At 52.1% G+C, this 22,985-nt stretch overlaps 5 protein-coding genes across 5 annotated transcripts; 3 read left to right on the top strand and 2 right to left on the bottom strand.

The window, feature by feature from the left end:
• Window positions 1–195: 195 nt before the first annotated feature.
• NEUTE1DRAFT_109371 (uncharacterized protein) lies at window positions 196–2,290 on the top strand (the record flags this gene model as incomplete). The annotated part of the gene is made up of 9 exons (XM_009851805.1): window positions 196–252; window positions 561–713; window positions 960–978; window positions 1,120–1,134; window positions 1,483–1,485; window positions 1,542–1,632; window positions 1,811–1,838; window positions 1,936–2,066; window positions 2,239–2,290. 9 exons carry the CDS (start codon window positions 196–198, stop codon window positions 2,288–2,290), a joined length of 549 nt encoding a protein of 182 aa, XP_009850107.1.
• A 1,677-nt stretch (window positions 2,291–3,967) lies between these two features.
• On the top strand, window positions 3,968–6,421 carry NEUTE1DRAFT_121615 (chitin synthase D; the record flags this gene model as incomplete). The annotated part of the gene is made up of 2 exons (XM_009851804.1): window positions 3,968–6,051; window positions 6,112–6,421. 2 exons carry the CDS (start codon window positions 3,968–3,970, stop codon window positions 6,419–6,421), a joined length of 2,394 nt encoding a protein of 797 aa, XP_009850106.1.
• Window positions 6,422–8,678: 2,257 nt separating this feature from the next.
• NEUTE1DRAFT_100057 (uncharacterized protein) lies at window positions 8,679–11,256 on the top strand (the record flags this gene model as incomplete). The annotated part of the gene is made up of 5 exons (XM_009851803.1): window positions 8,679–8,691; window positions 8,782–8,843; window positions 9,008–10,477; window positions 10,562–10,912; window positions 10,972–11,256. 5 exons carry the CDS (start codon window positions 8,679–8,681, stop codon window positions 11,254–11,256), a joined length of 2,181 nt encoding a protein of 726 aa, XP_009850105.1.
• A 1,578-nt stretch (window positions 11,257–12,834) lies between these two features.
• NEUTE1DRAFT_145803 (uncharacterized protein) lies at window positions 12,835–16,814 on the bottom strand (the record flags this gene model as incomplete). The annotated part of the gene is made up of 4 exons (XM_009851802.1): window positions 12,835–13,513; window positions 13,589–15,606; window positions 15,679–16,191; window positions 16,287–16,814. The coding sequence occupies 4 exons, from the start codon at window positions 16,812–16,814 to the stop codon at window positions 13,267–13,269; spliced, it is 3,306 nt and encodes a 1,101-aa protein (XP_009850104.1).
• A 1,028-nt stretch (window positions 16,815–17,842) lies between these two features.
• NEUTE1DRAFT_80414 (uncharacterized protein) lies at window positions 17,843–22,072 on the bottom strand (the record flags this gene model as incomplete). Its single annotated transcript, XM_009851801.1, has 5 exons — window positions 17,843–19,632; window positions 19,716–20,032; window positions 20,083–20,603; window positions 20,654–21,781; window positions 21,842–22,072. 5 exons carry the CDS (start codon window positions 22,070–22,072, stop codon window positions 17,876–17,878), a joined length of 3,954 nt encoding a protein of 1,317 aa, XP_009850103.1.
• Window positions 22,073–22,985: the final 913 nt, after the last annotated feature.

Genomic DNA, 22,985 nt, shown 5'->3' with positions numbered 1-22,985 from the left:
GACGGTTTCTCTTGCAAGCAAGCAACAAGTTCACACAGCAACACAGCAAGCAAACAAGACCGCGTGTAGCTTTTTTCCCAAAAGCAGTTCACAAATCAGGATCAGCAACTCACTCGCTGGACTTCACGTCTCATTCCTTTGGAGAGAGAGCAACAAGCACAGAACAGTACAGCACAGGCCTAAGCCAACAGCACCATGCCTGCCGGCCGAACCCCGAATGAGTATACAAGCTACTACATCGTTTACTCGATGGTAAGGCGCTGAGCAATGGCTGTCGATGGCGGGTTAGCACATGGGTTGGGTGAGTAAGTGTTGAAAAGAAAAGTGGGTGGAAGTGGCGAAGGAAGGAAGGGAGAAAGGAAGGGGTGATGGGAAAAGAAGGAAGGGGTGACGCAGACGACCAACCAACCAACCCTTTCAAGCGAGCGTGCGGTACCATACCGGCTATTTTAGCGATGGAACTCCTTCTTTTTTTTGTTTTTCCAGACTGGATCCGCGTTATTTATGCTTCCACTCAGCTTTCTGGGGGGTGCGTATTGACCGTCGCATGGGATTAATAGGCAGGCAGAAAGGGTAACAGGGGTCGGTTTTATCAAGCCGAACCGCTTGGTGCCGGTGCCGGTGCCTGTGAGGAAGTCAAGTACAAAAAGGGCTACCGACTTTTTGGGGAGGAAAATTCTTGGGTTTGCTTCAGTTGGGCTAAGTGGGCAAGGGTAAATAAAGTTCACAAAAAGGAAAATTGGGGGGATGAGAGATTTGCGTTGGAGAGACAAAAAAGAATGAAAATAAAAACGGAGGTGTTTGACGTTGATGAGGATCGCGAACAAGAAAATCAAGCGAGAAAAGTTATAAAAATACTAGATAGTTTTCAAGCATTCGTTGGTCTTGAGTAGGGCATAGTGAGCCCTCAGGTTTTTATTTTGCATATATGTAGATGTTGTTATGGTGTAGGTCCGTAGCTTGTAGCGAGCGGGCGAGGTAAGTTCAGACAAGGTAGGTAACTGGTATTTAAAGTCTAGTAACGGGTTAATCCCCTTTCGAAACCTACTACATATGTACATCACATCACTAGCAACACTATAGAGGGTAAACAAACAGGCTATTATTAAATATTTATAGCGAAAAACAGAGTTAGTAAGTAGCGTAGGTAGGTAGCCAACACAGCGGTAACATCCGTACACATATTTGCTCGTATCGACGACTGGACCACGACCACGACTGACTATGAGCACGAGCACGAGCATGAGTATAAAGTTGGACGGTAGTCTAGACGTAGTACACGAACATGATATCCGATGGTGTTACCGTCACCCATCTTTCTATCCATCCATCCATCACTGGACTCAAAGCCTAGGTCTAAGTCTAGGTCTAGGTCTAGGTCTAGGTCTAAGTCTAGGTACCTAGGTAGGTCTGAGTCTAGCAGTACAAGACTAGTCGTAACTAACCGTGGTCACCTAGAGATACCTACCTACCTATCTATAGTAGGTGTGTGTATGAGATCGATCTTGAGACATAGCGAACGAAGCTGCTTATGGAACTAGATGATGATGACGGCGTGAAGTGGTGGAGTGAAGTGGTGAAGGAAGTAAAGAAAATAACTGAAACAACGTTTGAATCGAGTCCCTTAGATAGGTATGTTAATACCTCTTTTTTAGTAGCCAGCTCGCGATTTTAATAGGCAGCGGCTTCCAGAGGGTCTGTGCACCCACCCCCCCTTCTGCAAGATCCCCTTTAAATACAAGAGAAATGGCTGCCCGGATTCCTTGTAGATACTAGGGACATTCCTGTAGTCCTTATACACTTGAATTAGACAAAGTGATGGCGCCATCGGTACGACGGTACGTAGTTAATTGAAGAATGGAATGCGACGAGAGTGGAAGGAACACCGATCTTGTGCATTATACCATCTCTCCCCAGAAAACTGTCCATGTTCAGATGGTAGGTCTCTCGTACCTCGTAGATGCAAATCTCACTATGAGGAGGTGGGAGATGGGAGGTGGGAGGGAGGTTTGTCGCCCTCGAGCTTCGCCATCGACGGACGGGACGTGGAAAACACGGGAAGGAAGGTAAGAAGGAAGCGAGTGGGTGGTGACGCCGGCCGGCCGGTTAAAAAGCCATACATACATAAACTATTTTCATTTATCTCCAAATTGCCCGAACCGGACTTGGTCACGTTGCTAGTTGGGTCAGAACCACACTTTTGCTCTTTCCCCTTGAACTCAGTTCGAACTTCATTAGCTTTAATTTACTTATCTTCCGTCTTTCGGTTCCGCGCTGGAAGATGGAGTGATGAAGAAATGAAGAGATGTAGAAATAAAAAGATGGGAGATGGAAAACAAACGATGTCGCGAGTCCAAAGTCGTCGCTCTGTTTCCCGAAGCCAGATGCCTAAACGCTAACTCCTTATTTTATTTTATTTTTTCACCCTCTCTTTTCCTCTTACCCCCGGACCCGGGCATGCACGACATCTAATTACAATACCTACCATATATTCCTAACCCTTGCCCTGGCTTAACTTAACCCAAGTCAAGTCTCCGGAAGTTGTACATACTTGAGTCAAGAGGAGTACAACATGAGGTGTAGATATGCATGTTATTTAGTTTAGGCGCTCGGGACTGGGAGAACGAGTATAATTTGGACATTTGAGGGAGCATGGTTTGACAATAACGAAGCATATAACGCCCATGTGTTTATTCTCTTGAAGCTTTCTTCTCTCTCGCTCTCGGATAGTGTGTCCAATCCTTTCCCAGCCAACAACAACAGCCATCCCCTTGCGATCTTCACGAAAAAAGAGTGTCCCTTCCCCCTTCCTACCCGGCCGCTGGATCTACATTGTACACACAACACAGACTTCGTGTTGCGTTCAAAGCGTGCGCGTGTCGTATTGTATTGTTTGGTCTCGTCTCGCCGGCTCGCTCTGCAACCACCCGTCCGCCCGTTCACCCGTTCACCCGTCCACTCGCCACCGAGACAAGCGAAAACCTTGCGTGACGACTCAGACTCAGGCTGGTAGACCAAACTTTGAGAGGAGACTATGACTGTATAGAAAGACTGTGACAAGAATAGTAGAAGAAAAGTCTCGCGTTTGCTGCACCTTTCCGTTTCCCCCTCTCTCTCTCTTCTCCTCCCCTCTCCTTCCCCCCGTCTTTGGTCTTTAGGAGGGACACCGCTTGTTTTTCGTGGTATCCGTTATTTCTACCTAGTGGGCGCCTTTTTTTTTTTTTCCAGTTTCTGTGCCGGTTTGAACGTGCCGGTTAGAAAAAAAAAAAAGAAGAGGAGTAAAGAAAACTAAAAACACCTGGCTTTCTCTGCGGTTCATCGCCAATTCTTCTTCGTTTTTTGGAAAATCCAGGCTGGTGAATATACGCGACGGGACACTGGACACTGGACACTGGACACTGGACACTGGACACTGGACACTGGACACTGGACACTGGACACTGGACACTGGGCGAATATATACGTCTGCCTTTTGGCTGCTCTTTGCAGTGTTGCATCGTTTGGGATACCGTTTTGGAGAGTGGGAGAAAAAAAAAGAAAAAGGAAAAGAGGGAAAGTCAAACGATATGACTATCAATCACCTTGGGGAGGACGAATGGCCCGTGAAAGAGGTAAGGAATCATTCACTGTCTTTGGTGAGTAAGAGGAGAGGGGAATTGGGTCGCCTGGCTAACTTTTGCACTTCTTCTTCCCAGATCGTCTATACGGCCATCGTGGGACTGGTCATGCTCGCGGCATGTCTCGAGTGGTTCTTATGGATCGCCGCGTTCATGTACTGTCTCTGGAAAGTGTTTGTAAAGGCTGAACACTGGACAGTCAGGGTATTGTCAGTGATCATAGGAATTGCCTTTATGTTGCTGAGGTATGTTATGTTATGTGTTCAACCCATTACAACCAGCCCTTACAACCAACATAATGTCCAGCCAACTAACTATCGACGTCATCCAGATGTATCTTCCTACCCATCATGATCGTCACCCTCCCGCTTCCCAGCCAAGTCGTCAAAGTCTGGCCACCAGCCATGGTCAGCTTCCTGCAATGGTTCGCCTTCTACAGCTTCGCCGGCCTGCTCACCATCCCCTGGCTCTTCTGCGTCTACCAAATCGTCACCCACCAACTCGGCCGCACCAAGCGCATCAAACAAGTCCTCGACGAAGTCTCGGCGCCCAAAGTCGTCATCGTCATGCCCTGCTACAAAGAAGACCCCGACGTGCTCGTGGCCGCCCTCGACTCGGTCGTCGACTGCGACTACCCGCCCTCATGCATCCACGTCTTCCTCTCCTTCGACGGCGACCAGGAAGACGAGCTCTACCTCAACACCATCGAGAAGCTAGGCGTGCCCCTGACGTTAGAATCCTCCTCCTACCCCAAATCCATCGACGTCGCCTACCAGGACGCGCGCGTCACCGTCTCCCGCTTCCCGCACGGCGGCAAGCGCCACTGCCAAAAGATGACCTTCAAGCTCATCGACCGCGTGTATCGCGAGTACCTGAAGCGCAACGACAACCTGTTTATTTTGTTTATTGACTCGGACTGCATCCTCGACAAGGTGTGCTTGCAGAACTTTGTCTACGACATGGAGCTCAGCCCGGGCAACCGGCGCGACATGCTGGCCATGACGGGGGTGATCACGTCGACAACCCAAAAACACAGCTTGATCACGCTGCTGCAGGACATGGAGTACATCCACGGCCAGCTGTTTGAGCGCACCGTCGAGTCCGGGTGCGGCGCCGTAACTTGTCTTCCGGGCGCCCTGACCATGCTTCGGTTTTCGGCCTTCAGGAGAATGGCCAAATATTACTTTGCCGACAAGGCCGAGAACTGCGAGGACCTGTTCGACTACGCCAAGTCGCACTTGGGCGAGGACCGCTGGCTGACGCACCTGTTTATGATCGGCGCGAAGAAGCGACACCAGATCCAGATGTGCACGTCGGCCTTTTGCAAGACGGAAGCCGTGCAGACGATGCGGTCGCTGATCAAGCAGCGGCGCCGGTGGTTCCTGGGGTTTATTACGAACGAAGTGTGCATGCTGACGGACTGGCGGCTGTGGAAGCGGTACCCGATCCTGATCCTGGTGCGCTTCATGCAAAACACCATCCGCACCACGGCGTTGCTGTTCTTCATCATGGTGCTCGCCCTCATCACCACCACCAAGAAGATCGACGACCTCCCCGTCGGCTTCATCGCCATTTCGCTGGGTCTCAACTGGCTCATGATGATCTACTTTGGCGCCAAACTGCGCCGCTTCAAGATCTGGCTCTACCCCCTGATGTTCGTCCTCAACCCCTTTTTCAACTGGTACTACATGATCTACGGCATCTTCACCGCCGGCCAGCGCACCTGGGGCGGCCCGCGCGCCGACGCCGCAGCCGCCGACTCGACCACCACCGCACAGGAAGCCATTGAAATGGCCGAGAAGACGGGTGACGATCTCAACATTGTGCCCGAGTCTTTTATCCCGGCCGCCCAAGAGCGCAAGGGCATGCTAGAAGACAAGGGCTTCACCACCGGCATTAGCACTGGCGGCGGCGGTGGTCTCGGCCGCTCCAAGAGCATCCTCCAGCCGCCCGACAAGCTAGTGGGCAAGTTCGCTGCGCCTGAGCGTTCTGCCAACGGGTTGTATCAACATTTTGACGACTCCGTGGCTTCCGTCAGCTTGTTTGCCCACGCCGGCGGGTCGTCTATGGTGTTACCTACCGTAGCTGGTTCTGCCGTCACTGGCAAAAGGCAGCAGCACCAACAATACCAACAACAGCAGTATCAGCAACACCAGCTCCAACATCGTGACTCTTTCGACAGCACCTTCTCTGCGCACACCACTGGTGGGAATAGCATGTCGGTGTACACGCCCCGTCGGGTAGAAAATATCATGGGCGAAGAAGATCGCAGGAAATACGAGCTTGCGCAGGCTAGCTCTGGACACTTGGTGGCGGGTAACCCTACCCGGGTCCTTGGTCCACAACAACAGGCTCCTCCTCCCGGCCAGGTTTACGAGTTTTCCGAGTCCGATCTGAGAAGAGCTGGGTATGATTATACCGACTCGGCGGCAGAGTATGTCGGACGGCAGGCACTCCCTCCCTCGCCGTCACCGTATCGTATGGTGGCAAGTAGTGATAGCGTCGAATCGGTTTCTGGGGGGTGGCCGGCTGCCTCTCCAAGTCTTACCCCCTATCAGGAGTATGGGTATGGGCAGCAAGGAGGGTCGTTCTCTGTGCCTATGCCGCCAGCTCCGAATGGAACGAATCATCAGCAACAACAACAACAACAACAACAACATCATAGGAGTCCTCTGGGCAGGGCGAGTTGGATGAGGACGTCAACTATGGATCAAGTGGAGAGTGAGATTGAGGTGTCACATGATGGTGGTTCTGATGCGCCTGGGCATGGAAGGAGAGGGGGGCAGGGGTCACATCAGAGATAGCTTTTGGTGAGGTGAGCTTTTGAGATGTTGAGAGAAGTAATGGGGCTGGATAGGTTGGGCAGGCTGGGTGCCACCCCTTTTCTAGGCTGTGTCTGGACATGGGTATGTCAACAGTGGGGTGGTTACTGGGACAACGGGCGACACTTGTTAGTTCGTATCATGAATTGCGAGGATGTTTTTGTATGTATTAGAATATGAGAATAGCCTAGATGGATCCGGATTTCGTGAGTATGACACAGATTCGGACAATAATAAATTGGTTGGATATTAAGGAAGCGTCTGGCAGGAAAAAGAACGGCGAAGTTGAGGCGGCTCGACATGCTCTCACTTCCATCTTGTACTTGGCAAGTAGAGCAAGTAGGGATTAAAACTTCGTGGCGGAAACCGATGATGGAAGTTGGGTAAGGCAAGTGTGGCGAGGTATGTTTTCAACCTTCAGAATCTGTTTACGATCCTTGGAAACATCACGAACCGAGTTGGCCACTTGGCTGGTGTGGCATTGTTTGGAACTCCCACGAAACTTCGTGAGGACGGGATAAGCCTTGCAAGACATGAATCTTGATATGCGATCGTAGTATACAACCGGCCAGAGCCCAAATTCCAAAACGGCAGCCAAGAAACCCAAGAATTGCGCCTGGATTAGAATTGGGTAATTGTTATGTACAAAGTACCACAGCGACAGTCTATGTGTCAACATGTCAAGATGCCTGATCTTGGGACATCTTGGCCTTGTGAATGAATGCCCTTTTGGGACCGTTCAATCGGCGAGTGGAAAACCTGGGCTGCTCCGGGAATGGACCCGCCGGTTGACGTGGGAGGCGAATTTGGAAAGTGAGGCTATCATGAATGAGGTTTTGAGCAGATTGCCAAACAGTGAGCGGTGAGAATTGGGAACTTTGCTGTGAGTCAATTGCCGCTTGACAGAAATCATGAAGTGCAAAACGCCGAAAGCTCAACACCAAGACAATTGGTTGAAGATATCGGTCTTGAAGATCGTTCCTGCCGAGCCTGCCAGCAATGATTGAGGTGCCGCCTAAGCCAAGACAGTTCTGGGTCAAGGGCAACCACACTGTTTGACTGTTGTCTTGTGGGCGGTGAGATGGGGCACAAGAGGTGAAAACCCAGACTGTGAAGATGAAAGTGGGATGATGGGCACACCTCCTTGGGGTGAACAGAGTGATAAGATATGTATCAGTACTTGGCACAGCTAACCCCACCTGCCTGGGCTCCATGCTGTTGGCAGTTTGCCTTGCAGCTGCCCCGGCCGCTGCTTGCCCTGAGTCCGGTGTGAATGACGTGCCTTGTAACGATAGGTATCCGCGCCTGCTACGGATAGAAAAGAAGACGGGAGTTCGAAAAGTGCTTCTCTCGCTGACTCCTGTCTCCTCAAGTTGTCATCGACACCCAAGGACAACAACCTAACTTACCGAGCTGACCAGACCTGTCCAGACCTGTCCTACACTACACTACAAGCAGTTGAAGGAGACGGGATCTTTCTTCAAAACATGACACAAGCCCGAGTTAATCAGGTCGGGATGACACCGCCAATAGGTAGGGCGATCCAATCGAGAAGCTTCTCCCAGCTTCTGGGGAAGGCTTGGCCCAGACTCGACCCCCCGGGGGCGGGGTTAGAGGGGCACATTTGGCAAGCTTCCAGTTGGGGGGTCCTCAAGGTCCCTGTAGCCCGAACGGATACTTGTTGCCCGCCCACGCCGTGCCTGCTCTCTGAGTCTCAGCGTCTCCAGTGCCGGTCGGGCAACATTTTTCGCTGATTTTTTTTCCAGTCTCCAGTTTAAGTTGCTGTGCTTGGCCTTACTCAAGGCTCCACCTGTCCCGCTTGCTGAGAGGGAATCCACTTTTTGCGATAAACTTCACGTCCAGTCTTGTTCTGCTTTCCACTTCTGTGACTTCAACGTTGAAACCTCTCCATATCCGCCCATTCTTTGCCTGTCGACGTCTCCCTTGATTGTCGCCAAACCTCCATATACCCCCCCAAACAGACCTTCTTTGTTGTGGTGAGCAAATCTCCAAAACGTCTTCTCGACATACAACCGCCTTCCTAGCGTCCTATCCTATCGACTACCCCTCCCTTCCCATTTTGAAGCCTCGAGGTGTCCCCCCATACCACCTTGATACTACTCGAAACACCACCACTACCACTACCACTATCACCACACGAGATAACCCCGAGAGAGAGAGACCAGTTTTATTTACACATAGCCTTTGCTTTTACAGTTCTTCATATCCAACCGCCACAATGTCTGTCGTCGGTATGTTACCATTCTTCCTCCCTTCTCAACTAAACTGTCGCCGGCCGCGATCCAGGATCAGAGAGCATGCGCTAACATGGGCCTTGCCAGGTGTCGATTTTGGCGCTCTTAATACCGTCATTGCTGTTGCCAGAAACCGCGGTGTCGATGTCGTACGTACCCTTTCCCAAGCTCGACCTTCCTCTGGCCATCGTCCCCAGCTCATCGCATAGACTCTGTCTCCAAGTGGAAGGGGAGCATGCTTTGCGCGGGGCGATAGCGCCTCCATACACGCAGTGGATGACGACCAAGTACTGACGAGCCTCTTATCTGACAGATCACAAACGAAGTCTCCAACCGGGCTACTCCTTCGCTCGTTGGCTTTGGCCCCAAGAGCCGGTATATCGGTGAGCCCGCCAAGACCCAGGAGATCTCCAACCTGAAGAACACCGTCGGCTGCCTCAAGCGCCTCGCCGGCCGCACTCTCGACGACCCCGATGTCGCCATTGAGCAGCAGTTCATCTCCGCCACCTTGGTCGACGTCAATGGCGAGGTCGGTGCCGAGGTCACCTACCTCGGCGAGAAGCGCAAGTTTTCCGCCACAGAGCTCATCGCCATGTTCATGAGCAAGATCAAGCAGACCACCCAGGCTGAGGTCAAGGTCGCCGTCCAGGAGCTCGTCTTGAGCGTCCCCGCCTGGTTCACCGACAAGCAGCGCAGGAGCATCTTGGATGCCGCCGAGATCGCCGGCCTCCGTCCCCTCCGCCTCATCAACGACACCACCGCTGCCGCTCTCGGCTGGGGCATCACAAAACTCGACCTTCCCGGCCCCGAGGAGAAGCCCAGGAGAGTCGCCTTTGTCGATGTCGGCTACTCCAACTACACCTGCTCCATTGTCGAGTTCAAGAAGGGCGAGCTTTCCGTCAAGGCCACCGCCTGCGACCGTCACTTTGGTGGCCGCAACTTCGACAAGGCTCTGCTCGACCATCTTCATAAGGAGTTCCTTGGCAAATACAAGATCGACATCTTCACCAACCCCAAGGCCGTCTGCCGTGTCCTCGCCGCTGCCGAGAAGCTCAAGAAGATCCTTTCTGCCAACCAGCAGGCTCCTCTCAACATCGAGTCCCTCATGAACGACATCGATGTCCGCGCCATGATCACCCGCCAGGAGTTCGAGGCCATGGTTGAGCCCCTCCTCGCCAAGGTCCACGTTCCTCTCGAGCAGGCCCTCGCCGACGCCAAGCTCACCAAGGACGATATCGACATCATCGAGGTCGTCGGTGGTGGCTCTCGTGTCCCCTCCGTCAAGGAGCGCATCCAGGCTTTCTTCGGCAAGCAGCTTTCCTTCACCATGAACCAGGATGAGGCCATTGCCCGTGGCTGCGCTTTCAGCTGCGCCATCCTCTCCCCTGTCTTCAAGGTCCGCGACTTTCAGGTCCAGGACATCATCAACTACCCCATCGAGTTCACCTGGGAGAAGGATGCCGATATTCCCGATGAGGACACCAGCCTCGTCGTCTTCAACAAGGGCAACGTCCTCCCCTCCACTAAGATTCTTACCTTCTACCGCAAGCAGCCTTTCGATCTCGAGGCCAGGTACACTAACCCCGAGGAGCTCCCCGGCAAGACCTCTCCCTTCATTGGTCGCTTCTCCATCAAGGGTGTTCATGCCACCGAGGGTCCCGAGGACTTTATGATTTGCAAGCTCAAGGCTCGTATCAACATTCACGGTATTCTTAACGTTGAGAGCGCCTACTACGTCGAAGACCAGGAGGTCGAGGAGGAGGTCAAGGATGAGAACGGTGATGTGAGTAATATTCTTATTAGTGAAAACAGGACGTCATCGGACAGTCCTACGAAGCGCCGTAAACTTTTCGACGGTTCAACGCAGTCTCTCGATGGTGGAACGCACGAAAATTTGGACGAGGAAAAGCTAACCCACGAAAAGGTTGTCATGGAAGGCGACAAGCCCAAGACCCGCAAGGTTAAGAAGCAGGTCCGCAAGGGCGAGCTTCCTGTCGTCAGCGCCACCCCGTCCCTCGACCCCGCCGCCAAGAACGCCGCCATTGAGAGGGAGCAGGCCATGATCATGGAGGACAAGCTCGTTGCCGATACCGAGGAGAAGAAGAACGAGCTCGAGACCTACATCTACGACCTTCGCAACAAGCTCGACGACCAGTACGCTGACCTCGCCTCCGAGGAGGAGAAGGAGAAGATCCGTGCTAAGCTCATGGAGGTTGAGGTATGTTATGATTTCCCCCCCTAAGCAAGTAACCAGCTGATACTAACCAAATTAAACAGGACTGGCTCTACGATGAGGGTGACGATGCCACCAAGGCCGTCTACGTCGCCAAGATCGAAGAGATCCGCGCCCTCGCCGGCCCCGTCGTCCAGCGCTACTTCGACAAGGTTGAGGCTGAGAGGCAAGCTCTCCAGGAGAAGCTCGAGGCCGAGAAGGCCGCCAAGAAGGCTGAGGAGGAGGCCCGCAAGGCCAAGGAGGCTGCCGAGAAGGCCGCCCAAGAAGGTGCCAAGGACGACGAGATGACCGATGCCGACGCTCCGAAGCCTGTCGTCGAGGAGGCTTAGAAAGTTGTAGACTCGAAGCAGAAGCAGGAGGAAAATGCCATGAAGTCAGAGTCGGACTCAGCGTCGGGGGCACCGACCCCCGCGTCGGAAGTCGATGATCAGACGCTGTCAGATCACGACGAATCGCCCAGGCCTGCCGCGGAGTCGACGGAGGCCGAGAAGGCGAACAAGATGGATATGACGGAGGTGGATTGAAATGAGATAATGACATGTTATGCCTACTCCAAGAAGAGAAAAGGCAAGCTTGTTAATGATGAAAGAAGAGAAAAGACCAGCATACCCAACTACACATACCCACTCATACTTTCACACACACATTCATATTCACGTTCACGTTTACATTATGTTTGATGTCATAACCAATTCAATTTGGAACTTCAGAGACTTTTTATGGTGTTCATATAGGTTTTATGTGTGTTTTTTCTTTTTTCTCTCTTGTTATGATGGTTGATTTCACGCACTTTGATGGGTAAGAAGGGGAGGACGAAAAAGATGGAAATAAAAGTTTCTTTTTGATACAGCTTTTTATAGAAGGAAAAGAATTTTAAAGAGAAATGTCCGTTTTATGACCACTGCATTGCACTCCATAACCGAATTTCTTTGGCATGTGGTACGGTTCTTTTTCTGGCCCTCACCCATCCGAACGTGCAAGCTCTCGCTATATTTCCGCGTCGAAAACAACAGAGAAAACAAATGATGAACAAGACACCACGCAGGCTTTATTTTCAGTTCTTCTATAGCTTTTATTTGGTTACAGTGTAGATTCCGGGGCTATCCCTTAACATGTAGTATCATTCTGTCGTATCGTTTGTTCTTCTCTGTATAAATTTCGTGTTAACAGATGATACTCTGATCTGCATATCTTCTTTTCAACAAAAGGCCTTGCTTGTAGTTTTGTGGTTGATTATACTATATTCTGAGCGTCTTTCGAAAGAAATCTAGGTTAATAGTAAGCGGTTGGAAAAAAAAAAAAAAAAAAGGAAAAAAAGGGGGGGGGAGGTAAGGAGAGAAGTGAAAAGAGAGGTGAAGACAGAGCTGGAATCATCTATCGAATCACACAACAAGCTTTCCAACAGCTTGTTCCTTTTTCCAATAGCTAGCAAGCAAGTAAGCAAGAAAACAAGCAAGCAAAGATGGGGCAGGCATATCATATTGATGCTATGCCGCCGCGTTGGTGGTATTCATCCGTCCGTCCGTCCGTCCGTCATAACATGACATGACATGATACGGCATGAGACGTTGCTAAAAATTGGATCGGATTGCAGGAGGAGGTGAGATGCTAAGACATTATGATAACGACAATACATTCTGGAGTGACTGAACAAAAAGGACAAGAGAAATCGCTGCATACCTAGTGCTTGCCACAACTGACTGAGTTCACCTTCATTAAACTACCTAGGTATGCTGGACTTTCACTACTTACCGTCAAATCGGTTTCATCAAACTAACTAGACTTCACTACCGCCAGACCGGTCCCATCAAAATGAGACATCTCCGGACAACGACGAGAACAACGACGACAATAACGACGACGACTACGACGACGACGACGATATAAACGAACAAATACCAGTACAGTAACCACTAACCCAACAAATCAATAATCCTTTTATGATACCTAGTGCAACTAAGAAAAAAAAACAAGTTCATAAACGTACATACAGACAGACATACTAGATTCCCCTCCTTCCCAAAGACCACACACACCAACCAGCAAATGCAGTAATTTTAGTGTTTCCATTCCATTCCCTTCCTTGCCTATTCCTATTCCTATTCCTCCCCCTTCACCATCCATATGGCATCACTCATTCTCCATTCTCTCCGTTCTCTCGACTAATTCTCATTTTTATCCATGTCCATGTCCATGTCCATGTATGCCTTTTGACTATGATGATGATGATAAGATTCCCATCCATCCATCTTTCTGGTTGCTTTACTACCCCCTCAACATCTCCACACACCCTCCCACCTCTGACCTACTTACCTACCACTTAGACAGTGGTTGTTGGTTTAAGCAATGTCAAACATGGGCTTCAACTTGATAATCAGCTGCCACTCATCGTTGGTCACGTCTTTGCGGTAAAACTCCTTGAGGCAGTTGATCGAGGCACGCGAGATCTTGGAGTAGAGCATGTCCTTCTCCTCGAGATGGCGGCCGTACGTGGGCTGGTTGCCGCCCATTTCGATCTTGATGGCAACGGAAGGTTGACCCTTTTTGCAGACGGGGATCTGCTTGTGGTCGCGCTCGATGGAGGTACTAGAGATTTGCATTAAGTAATTAGTGATCACGTCATGGATGGAGAGGACAATAAGGTGGAAGATAAAAACATACACTCTACCGAGATCGATGACCTCCCTAGCGCCAGTAACGGGGTTCGTCTTGACGGCGGAAATGGGCGTGTTGATCTTCAGCTGACCCTCAACGACATCGACACCGATAACAATGGGACCAGACTTGTTGAAGACGGCAACGGGAGAGAGCACGCAAGGGAAGACAGCGAGGAGCTTGGACTCCTCCTTCTTCTTCTCGAGCAGCTCATCCATGTGCTTGGTGAACGAGTCGAACAAGTGGTAGATAATGTCGGCAGTGAAGATCTTGACGCCCTGCTGGTCGGCATACTCCTGCGCTTCCTTGTCGACCTTAACGTCGAAGCAAAGCATGACGGCATAATCGGGAGCCTTCTCCAACATGATACCGCACTGCATGACATCGCGCTTGTAGACGGGACCGATACCGACGTTGGCGACGGGGATCTTGCACTCCTTGAGGAAGTCGAGCAAGGCCTCGAGCGAACCAAGGGTGGAGGCCTGGACGGAGACACCGCGGCCGGACTTTTCGACACGGCTGAAGAGCGAGGCGAGATCGGCCTCGACCTCGTCCTCGAGATCGTCCTCGTCATCATCGGGGCCGACGACTAGCAGACGGGAACCGGCAATGGCACCCTCGAGGCCAGGGGCGGAGATCTTGACACCCAAAGCGGCCTTGACTTCCTTATTGTGAACGTACTGCGACTTGAGGCGCAGTTCCCTGAGCGGCGCGGGCGTGAGCAGGGCTCTGATATTGGTTTTGATGACGCCTTCTGTACCACATAGGATAATGCGGTCGCCTTCCCTGAGGATACCGTTGGTGAGAATGACATCGATGGTCATACCGAAACCCTCAATGGCCTTGACTTCGAGAACGGTAGCCTGGACCTCGGAGAGGTACATGAGAGAGCCAACCATGCGCTCCTGGGTGAGTTGAACAATGAGCTTCAGCATGTCGGGGATACCCTCACCGGTGTGGGCAGAGGTGGGGACCAAGGAGACGAATTTGGCCATGGACTTGTTCTGGTAGAAGAGCTCCGAGTTGAAACCCTGCTCGGCGAAGGCGAGCTTGGTCTGCTCGAGACGGTTCTTGAACTCGTTCTGGACAGCCTTGTTCTGGAGGGCCAACGACTCCTGGAAGCCGTTGTTCTCGATCTTCTTCCAGCCGTAAAGACGATCGATCTTGTTGAGAGCGACGATGAAGGGCGTCTTCCTCTCACGGAGGAGTCTCATGGACTCCAGAGTCTGAGGCTCGAGACCGTGCATGATATCGACAACCAAGATGGCGATGTTGCAGAGCGAGGAACCACGCGAACGCAAGTTGGAGAAAGACTCGTGACCGGGGGTATCGATGATAAGAAGACCGGGAACCTTGAACTCGAACTTGCCGTCCCTGTTGACAACCTGCGTCTTCTGCTTGATGGCCTCAACGGGGAAGTAAGTGGCACCAATCTGCTGAGTGATACCACCAGCTTCGCCCTCCTGGACGTTGGTCTGACGAATCTTGTCGAGCAGCTTCGTCTTACCAGTATCGACGTGACCAAGAATACAGCAAATGGGAGAGCGAAGGTTGTCCGCAGACCTAGCAGCCAGAGCGGCCTGGTGAGCCTTCTCGCGACGCTCGGCAGCCTCCTTCTTCCTCCGGGCCTCCTCCAGTTCCCTGGCGGTAGCCTCCTCGTCTTCAGAAGATTCCTCTTCAGATTCCTCCTCAGACTCGGACTCGGACTCGGACTCCTCCTTCTTGGCCTGAGCCTTGCCGTTGGCCGCAGCAGGCTTAGGAGCCTCCTTCTTGGTCTCCTCCTCCTCGTCGGAGTCGGCGTCCCAGCTGTCCTTGACATCCTCCTTGTCAGAGGCAACAGCGGCCTCCCAGTCCTCGTCGACGCTGTCCTCAGCGGCGGCCTTGGCGGCCTCAGCCTTGGCAGCAGCCTCCTTCTCGGCCTTCTCGCGCTCGATGCGGGCCTTCTCCTCTTGCTCCTTGGCCAGAGCCTCAGCGGCGAGTCTTGCGCGCTCAGCGGCCTCGGCGAGAGCCTTTTCCTCGTCCTTCTGTAGCAAGCAGACTGGTTAGCGCCGTCCATAGTAGACCATAATTGTAATAAAAATTCCGGACAGACTCACCTTCTTGTTAGCAGCCCTCTTCTTCTTATCGTCGTAGACAGGCTTCTTCTTGGACTCTTCACCCTCGAGCGCGTTGACCTTGATACCGGCCGCCAACATCTGCTGCAGCTTCCTCTCGTTGCGGGCCTTCTCTTCCTTCTGGGCCTTGGTCATGAACTTGCCCTCCTTCTTGAGCTGCTCGATCCTCTGCTTCTCCTTCTCCTTCTTGCGGGCGCGCTCCTCCTCCTTGCGCTTGGCCTCCTCGGCAGCGGCGCGCTCCTCCTCCTCTATCCTGGCCTTTTCCTCAGCGAGGAGCCTAGCCTCCTCCTCTTGGCGACGGCGCAGTTCCTCCTGCTGCTTCTGGAGGGCGAGCAGGTGGGCGGGGAGCTTCTTCTTCTTGCCACCGGCGGCTTCGGGGGCGGGAGTGGAAGCGGGGGTCGAGGCGGGGCTGGGGGTTTCGGCCTTCTTCTCCTCCTTCGCGGGCTCGGCCTTGGCGGCGGCGGCGGGTGTGGTACCCTTCTTCTTAGCAGCAGCCTGTGTAGTGTGCAAGAAGTTGTTGTTAGTCTTCAATTCGTTCTGATATATGTGTAGTCACTAGTGGGTAATAGTGATGATGACTGGGTACTCACCTGCTCCTTCTTGCGCTGCTTCTCACGCTCCTTCTTGAGCTTCTCCTTCTCGGCCTTGGTCAACACCCTAGGGCCATCCTCATCGGCAGCATCCTCATCCTTCTTGGCGGCGGCGGCGGCGGCGGGAGCAGCCTTCTGTTGCTGCTGCTGCTGCTGCTTGCCCTTGCCACCCTTGCCCTTCTTGTCGGGGAGAGCGAACTCGTCGTCGAGGTTGGCCTCCTCGGCGACCTTGGCCGACAGATCGGGGACGGGCTCGGCGGCAGCGGGCTTCTCGGCGCCAGGAGCGTCCTCGCCCAGCTCGGCCTCCCAGTCGTCGGCAAGACCCTTCTTCTTGCGCTTCTCCTTGGCCTTGCGCATTCTCTCCATCAGACCGCCACCACCGGAAGCGGCCTCGTCATCGGCGGCAGCGGGAGAGGCGGCGGCACCAGCATCGGCGGCGGCGCCATTGTTGACGGGGGCGATGGACTCGCCCAGCTCGGCCTCCCAGTCATCGTTGGCCTTCTTGTTTCCCTTCTTCTTGGGCGCCATGTTGGGCTAACTGGACTGTTGGTAGTCGACCGGGGAATACCGTAGGATGGGTGGGGAGAGGATCCTGATGGGCTCTCCTTCTCTCCTTGTGACGAAAGTCGAAGTCCGGGTGAAGACCTCGTTGCTCGTTAGGTGGTTCTGGTGGTGGGTTCGTGGGGCGGCCGACTGGGGCTACTGGGCCGTTATATGCGATATGGCTGGCTGCTAAAGAATGGCAGGCGGCGTACTTTTTTTGGTGCTGTAGGTCCCCCCTTGTCGACGGGATAGGGCTTGTCACTTTTCGGTGGTGGTGGTGCTGCAGAGTGGATCGATGGTAGGTACTTAGCACCGTGGATCTTTTTTTTTCGTTGTTCTTTGTGTCGAATCCCGCTCTGGTTTGTTGCTAGAAGTCGGGTACGTACCTATCTCAGTACCTGTACTTACACACTACTCTCTGCTTTGCACCACTTTCTTTCAGCCTGTATCAAGTGTTTGGTATTGTCTCCTTTTACGGTCAAAAACGGCAATCATGTCCCGTTTTCTGACTCAATACCAAGTAGTCGAAGTTACAAAGTCAAAGGAGTCTCGATTCAGTAGAAAAAAATCCAGACAAGGATCGCCACTCGAAACTTTTTTTGGCCAGAGCCAGGAGGTGTCGCTATGACCAGACCTTTGACTGCACAGACGGTTGGAGACTAGACAGCAGTCAAGACAGCCTGAGATACAGAGCAGTGGTGCAAAAGCTCCTGCACTCCTGTGTACAGTGACCGACTTGTTAGTGCAGAATGCGGGGCAACTGGTCGCACTGGGCATAAACCACAGGTGGGACACTTGCTGGGCTAATTTCTGTGTTTACTTCCTACCACTTTGGTGTATTTTGTACCATATTCCATCCAAGGGGGGCAGGCCAACTCCCTCACCTTGCCATGGGCATTTCACTAACCATATATTGCTAATGATGTTGTTTATCCACTCGTCTATACTGTAGCAAGGCCACCAAGGCATTTCTCAAGAGAGCCTTTAGACCAGTAGTAGATCAAATGTTCGTTTATTACCTTCCTTCCCCTCAGAATCCCAAGCACTCAATAGACTTGCCTAAGATAATACATCAACACGTTATACCCCAGCTCAAAATACTGGTCCGCAGTGCCCTCGCCCATCCACTCAGCAGTGTGTATGCCCCCATCCAACTTATCCAACAGGCTCTTGAACCGTGCCAACAGCTCCTCCGTATTGATCAGCTCTTGCAACACTTCCGCATCCAAGAGTGTTTTCAGCAGATCACCATCCACATGCAACGGCTCAGTGTACCCCAGGTTCGGCTCCGCATGCAGCAGCTTTTCCTCGTCTCTCCTCCCCCTGAGGTTATACAAATTGACAATGAATCGCAACAGACGCAACGCGTGCTGATCAAGTAGCGTAAAGTGATACATGGTGCCGTCCATCGCTATTCCCATTATCTCGGCATCGTTCGGTGTGCTGATGAGCCGACCGTACTTGGGTGCGTTCCAGGCTCCTTGCTCCCATGTTGGCCGTGTCCTGCCGCGCCGGAACTTCCTGATACTAACAGGAAGCGTCCCTTCGAAGAGCACCCTGAACTCAGCCCAGTTATGGGTCCCTGGTGTTCTGGACCATTGCCAAAGACCGGCCACACCACGGTCTTTATCAGCAACCAGGAATACGTTGCTTCCAATTTGCATCGACGACATTGGTACAACGTTGCGAGGATCGTGGAACTCGAGTGTTGCAGAGTTCTCAATGACGTCGTCAAGCGCCGGATCGATCATCTGGAGCGAATCGTCCCACGTCAAAGCGAGGAGCTTAGTCTCGGAGATGTGAAGCTCCAGAGCCAACGAGCCCAAGTCAAACACTTTGCGTGGTTTCAGCTTCTTCTCGACAGGGTCCAGCACATCCCAGTGGAGTACTTGGTCGACGCAATAGATCACGCTCTCCTCATGTCCTATCACTGAGTAGACCGGTCCATCGCAGTTTTTCTTAAATCGTGTCCAGTATTTTATCGAAGGTGAGTGGTCCCCGTTCAATGGCTCCTTTTCCGTCGACACGATAATGAGCTGGCCTTGTTTGGTACCAACAAGGAGATAGCGCCACGTCCCGTTATTCTTCTTGTACTCCCACTCGGCCAGACCATAAATTCGGTCGTCAGGTTTACCCAGCCCAACAATATACTGAACAGGAGTTCCTGCTTTGTGGATCGGTCTCCCAATGTCCTTTCCCGTGTCAGGATCCATGAACATCAGCGTCGACTTGGTTCCCTCCTCATTGACACCGACCACCAGGCAACGCAGGTTGGGTGAGAAAAACGTCTTGACTGGTGTCTTCCCAATCGTGATATATCGATGAGCTGGACCAGGCTCCTGGTGTAGCTCGGCGATGATTGCACTCGACCCCGCCAGCATGAGAATCGGGGTAAATCCTTCACTCACGCACGGAATATCGATTGCCACGCCGTACTCTACGAGTGGTAGAGGAGCACCCAGATCGCCTGCGTTGACAGGCATAACACGGTGTTTTGCCAAGTCATGGACAGAGCCATTCGGCCCATGCTCATCGAGTTGTACTTCAATCAGGACTTGATCACAGGAGACCAGCACTCTCGGTCTCGCGGTCTGACAATGTCGGGCCGCAGTCACGTTCACCGCGGTTAGTCCGAGTTGCTGGTAGTAGGCCATTGTAGAACCTTTCCACTCTTTCGAAATGTGAATGAGCTCTCCGCCTCTGGTTCCTAGAAGTATCGCGTTATTGACAGAAGCTATGCTCCCGATTGCTTTGAGAGGCACGCCATCTCGATATCCGCTAAATCCAGCCGATGTCACAAGTCCTATCAACACATCAGTATAGTGGAAACCAAAGCAGGAGGCAGTATGGGATTGAGCTGGCCCAGATGTGCTGGGTCAACCTTACGTTCTGTAATATCAATTTCCTCAATATCTTGTGTGTCGGTTTCAGTCGTTGGGGTGCGGATGAGCAAATATGGACGTCCGTCCTTCCAAAGACCGACAATGATCCCAAGGTTTTGGCTGTGATGTAGCGAAGTCACGTCCCCAGGTACGTCGAACTGGATTTGAGAAACAACTGCTGTCCCATAGAACTTGAAACTGTAAATTCTGAACTGCGGCCCAACATGCGTTGAGACAGTGATCCAGTCATTCGTAACGTAAGCGTCCGACACTGATACCTGCGGCTGATCCGGTAGAAGCTTGTCAAAAGACAATCGGGTCCTGCAATGTTGTTAGTATAACTCATACCCGTGGGCTTGGGAGCTTCGTACCACTCGTCTGTACGAGACTGGGCCTCGTTCTTGAAGAGTGTGATTGAGGCGGTGGTCACTTGGACAGTAACCCCATTTACCTGCGCCACAGCCAAAGTGGGCGAAGACAAGTCGTAGAGGACCTGGTCGGGTTCCGGATCTGTTAATTCTGAAAAATCATCTGGCAGTTGCCAAACCTTTGACCGAGTAGGGGTAGTCCACAGCAGGTCGTAACGCCCATGTGTATTGGAGAAGTTAAGAAGCCAGGCTTGTTTCAGCCCCTCCTCAAGCTCGAGCTCCAATCCAATGTCTGCTCTAAGTCCATGCCGGTATTCAGTGATACAACCTGTCAGTCCATGACCAGAGGCTGCAAATATCCTGTCAGGTGCTCTAAGCTGCCCGTCATTCGACGGTGCAATGCTCGTTCCAAAGGAGTCAGGGGCCTTCTCTCCTGAAGAGGGACTATCAGTCGTCGCGAAATCTAGGGTGGGGGCACCACTAGGTAAGGTGCCTATCCGCAATGGGTGGTCTCGTGGGGGGATCTAAAATAACGTCAGTCAAAGACACCAAAGGCGAGGCTGATTCTGCAAACCTTCCAAACACTCCCCGTGCCGTTATCGCTGCCCAGCACGAGAACATCTGCATACTGATCAAACAAGTAGGCGAATGCCGACGATATATTGCATTTGAAGGCATCAATGAAGGTCGAACGCTCCAATGCATGATCTTCATCGACTTCGATGTAGACAACAATGCCGTCCTCTCTGGCAAGGTATAAGCAGTCTTTGCCTTTGAGATAACGTGGCAATCTATATGGCCTATCCCAGGCTGTCCACAACGGTTTTCCAGTACCATAGTAATTTGGGCTCTTCGGAGGTGCCTCAAGTTCCAAAGTATCGAATCTGGGCGGGCCGTGCAAGCATTCGGTGCACACAGCAACCTGTTCTGGAGAGATGGCAATGAAAGCTGATCCGACGGTCAAGGGAATGAGAAGTTGAGGCATTTGGTTTTCGACTGGCAATCGATGGCCACGCTTCTCTTCGGCAAAGACAGTCGCAAGGTCATCCCCCAACGTCCATTCGTAAATAACCATTCGTGATTTGCCATTGTTGACGACAATGAGCAGAAGGATGATGTGATCTTTATCTTCTGGCCGTGGGTACAGAAAAGTGAGGCTTTGTATGACGCCTTGAACGCTCCGCAATCGCCAGCTCTTGACTATCTCCACAGTGTTTTCGTCTTGTGGTTGAGTGAAATTGGCGAGAGACTCGAGCTCACCTACGGCAAAGAGACCGTGATAGCTACTCAAGGCCATGTAACGCGAGCTTGGATCTACAGCCATGTGGGCTCCGAAATTGCCGTTCAGAAATTGTGGAGGCCGTCTAAACAAGAATTGGGTAGAACTGTAAAACTCAGGTCGGCCGCCGTCGACCCCTGGGCCAATCCAGAGGAAGACGACATCGGCATTTTCCATGGCCAGTGCAAGCAACTGGGGCGGCAGCTGAGACGTCGAACCAGACGGGGGCGACGAGTGTACGTCCTGGTCCTCCATTTTCACGGGGGTTTCAATGTCCATGGCAGGATTGAGGTCGTCGACGCCATCCGGAATATCGAAAGAGCCAACCACACAGGCGTTGCGAATATTGTGTGGGAATCTGCGGAAGAGTATGTCTCGGAACTGGCCGTTGCTTTGAAATTCGCGGATTTGGACAGAACGATGCTGGGGAACAGGTCAGTACCGTCAACCGAAGTCTAGAACATTCAGGTTTCAACAACTTACGCCTATAAAGGCAACATCGTTGTGATGAGGCGATCTGAGCCTTACGGGCAGCACCGACTTCACCATCTGGCTATCCGCCATGGTCCTTGTGAGTAGTCCGCATACTGGAGTTTCAGTCTGCTCTACTCTCTTTGGACCTTGCGCAGGCTTTGCCTTGAGAATGGTCTGAATGCTGACTGTCTCGGTGACCCATTCGCCATTGCGGAGGACATTGGTTCTGAAGGTAGCCATGTTGGTGAAATTAGGCTGATCAGCGCCTTAGTAGGATGTGCTCCGTCACGGGTCGGCCGGCTCGGAAACGTGCAGTATTCAGCCTAGTGGAGGGGTTAGTTTCTGGTTAAAATGCATATTTCTGGGTCAAGGGCCTCTCAGATAACGATATGTTGATCTGAGGCTATTCTAATGAGGACATGAATGTCAAAGGAGAAAATGATTGGGTTTAATGGGAAAAGGGCAGCGCAGTGTTCAAATAAGTACCTTGAGCAAAAACGGGGGCAAAAAAACAACAATTAAAAAAAGAAACAAGACAGCTGCCTCTCTGCAGAGAACAAGCTGGCGCAAGTCTCAGTGATGGAAAGAAAAAGACCCCAATAAAAAGGAATGTAAGATGTCGTGAAGTATCGACTCACCTTGGGCTGTAGGTTGTACCACCTCTCCAGGCTGCACAGACATAATAAGTGTAGTAGTAAACAGGCGGGAGCAAGTGAGCGTTGCCAATGGTATTTACCTACCCAGGCAGTGGCCGCTTTACCACCGCAATCAGAATACCTACGGCGAGAAGTCTGTGGAAAGACGATGTGATGCCGCCGTCTATTTGTACAGTAGCTGCCGCAGTGCAAAGAAGCGGCAGTAACCCGAGAGACAAACAACTGGTGTACAGCAGAAAAGAAGAGAACAGACAGCAAAGTCCCGATTCTGCACTATCGACAACTGACCGGCTGAAGTGTTGATAGATTATTCATGTTGAAAGAGATTGATGGAGAAAGGTTGAAGGTGGGGGTGAATATGGTAGAAGCTGTGTTGTTAGTGCAGGTACTCTATCTGAGGCAGAAGTAATGAAAGCTCCAGGCGGCTAGATAGGTAGTGCAGGTGGTGGGGCAGGGCAACTTTAAGCAGGTGGGTTTGGCTGTTTTCGTGATGCCCT

The sequence above is a fragment of the Neurospora tetrasperma genome (genome assembly GCF_000213175.1).
Source record: "Neurospora tetrasperma FGSC 2508 unplaced genomic scaffold NEUTE1scaffold_2, whole genome shotgun sequence".
NCBI classification, from domain to species: Eukaryota; Fungi; Ascomycota; class Sordariomycetes; order Sordariales; family Sordariaceae; genus Neurospora; species Neurospora tetrasperma.
The sequence above is the reverse complement of the archived record's forward strand: the minus strand, read 5'-3'. Positions and strand labels throughout refer to the sequence as shown.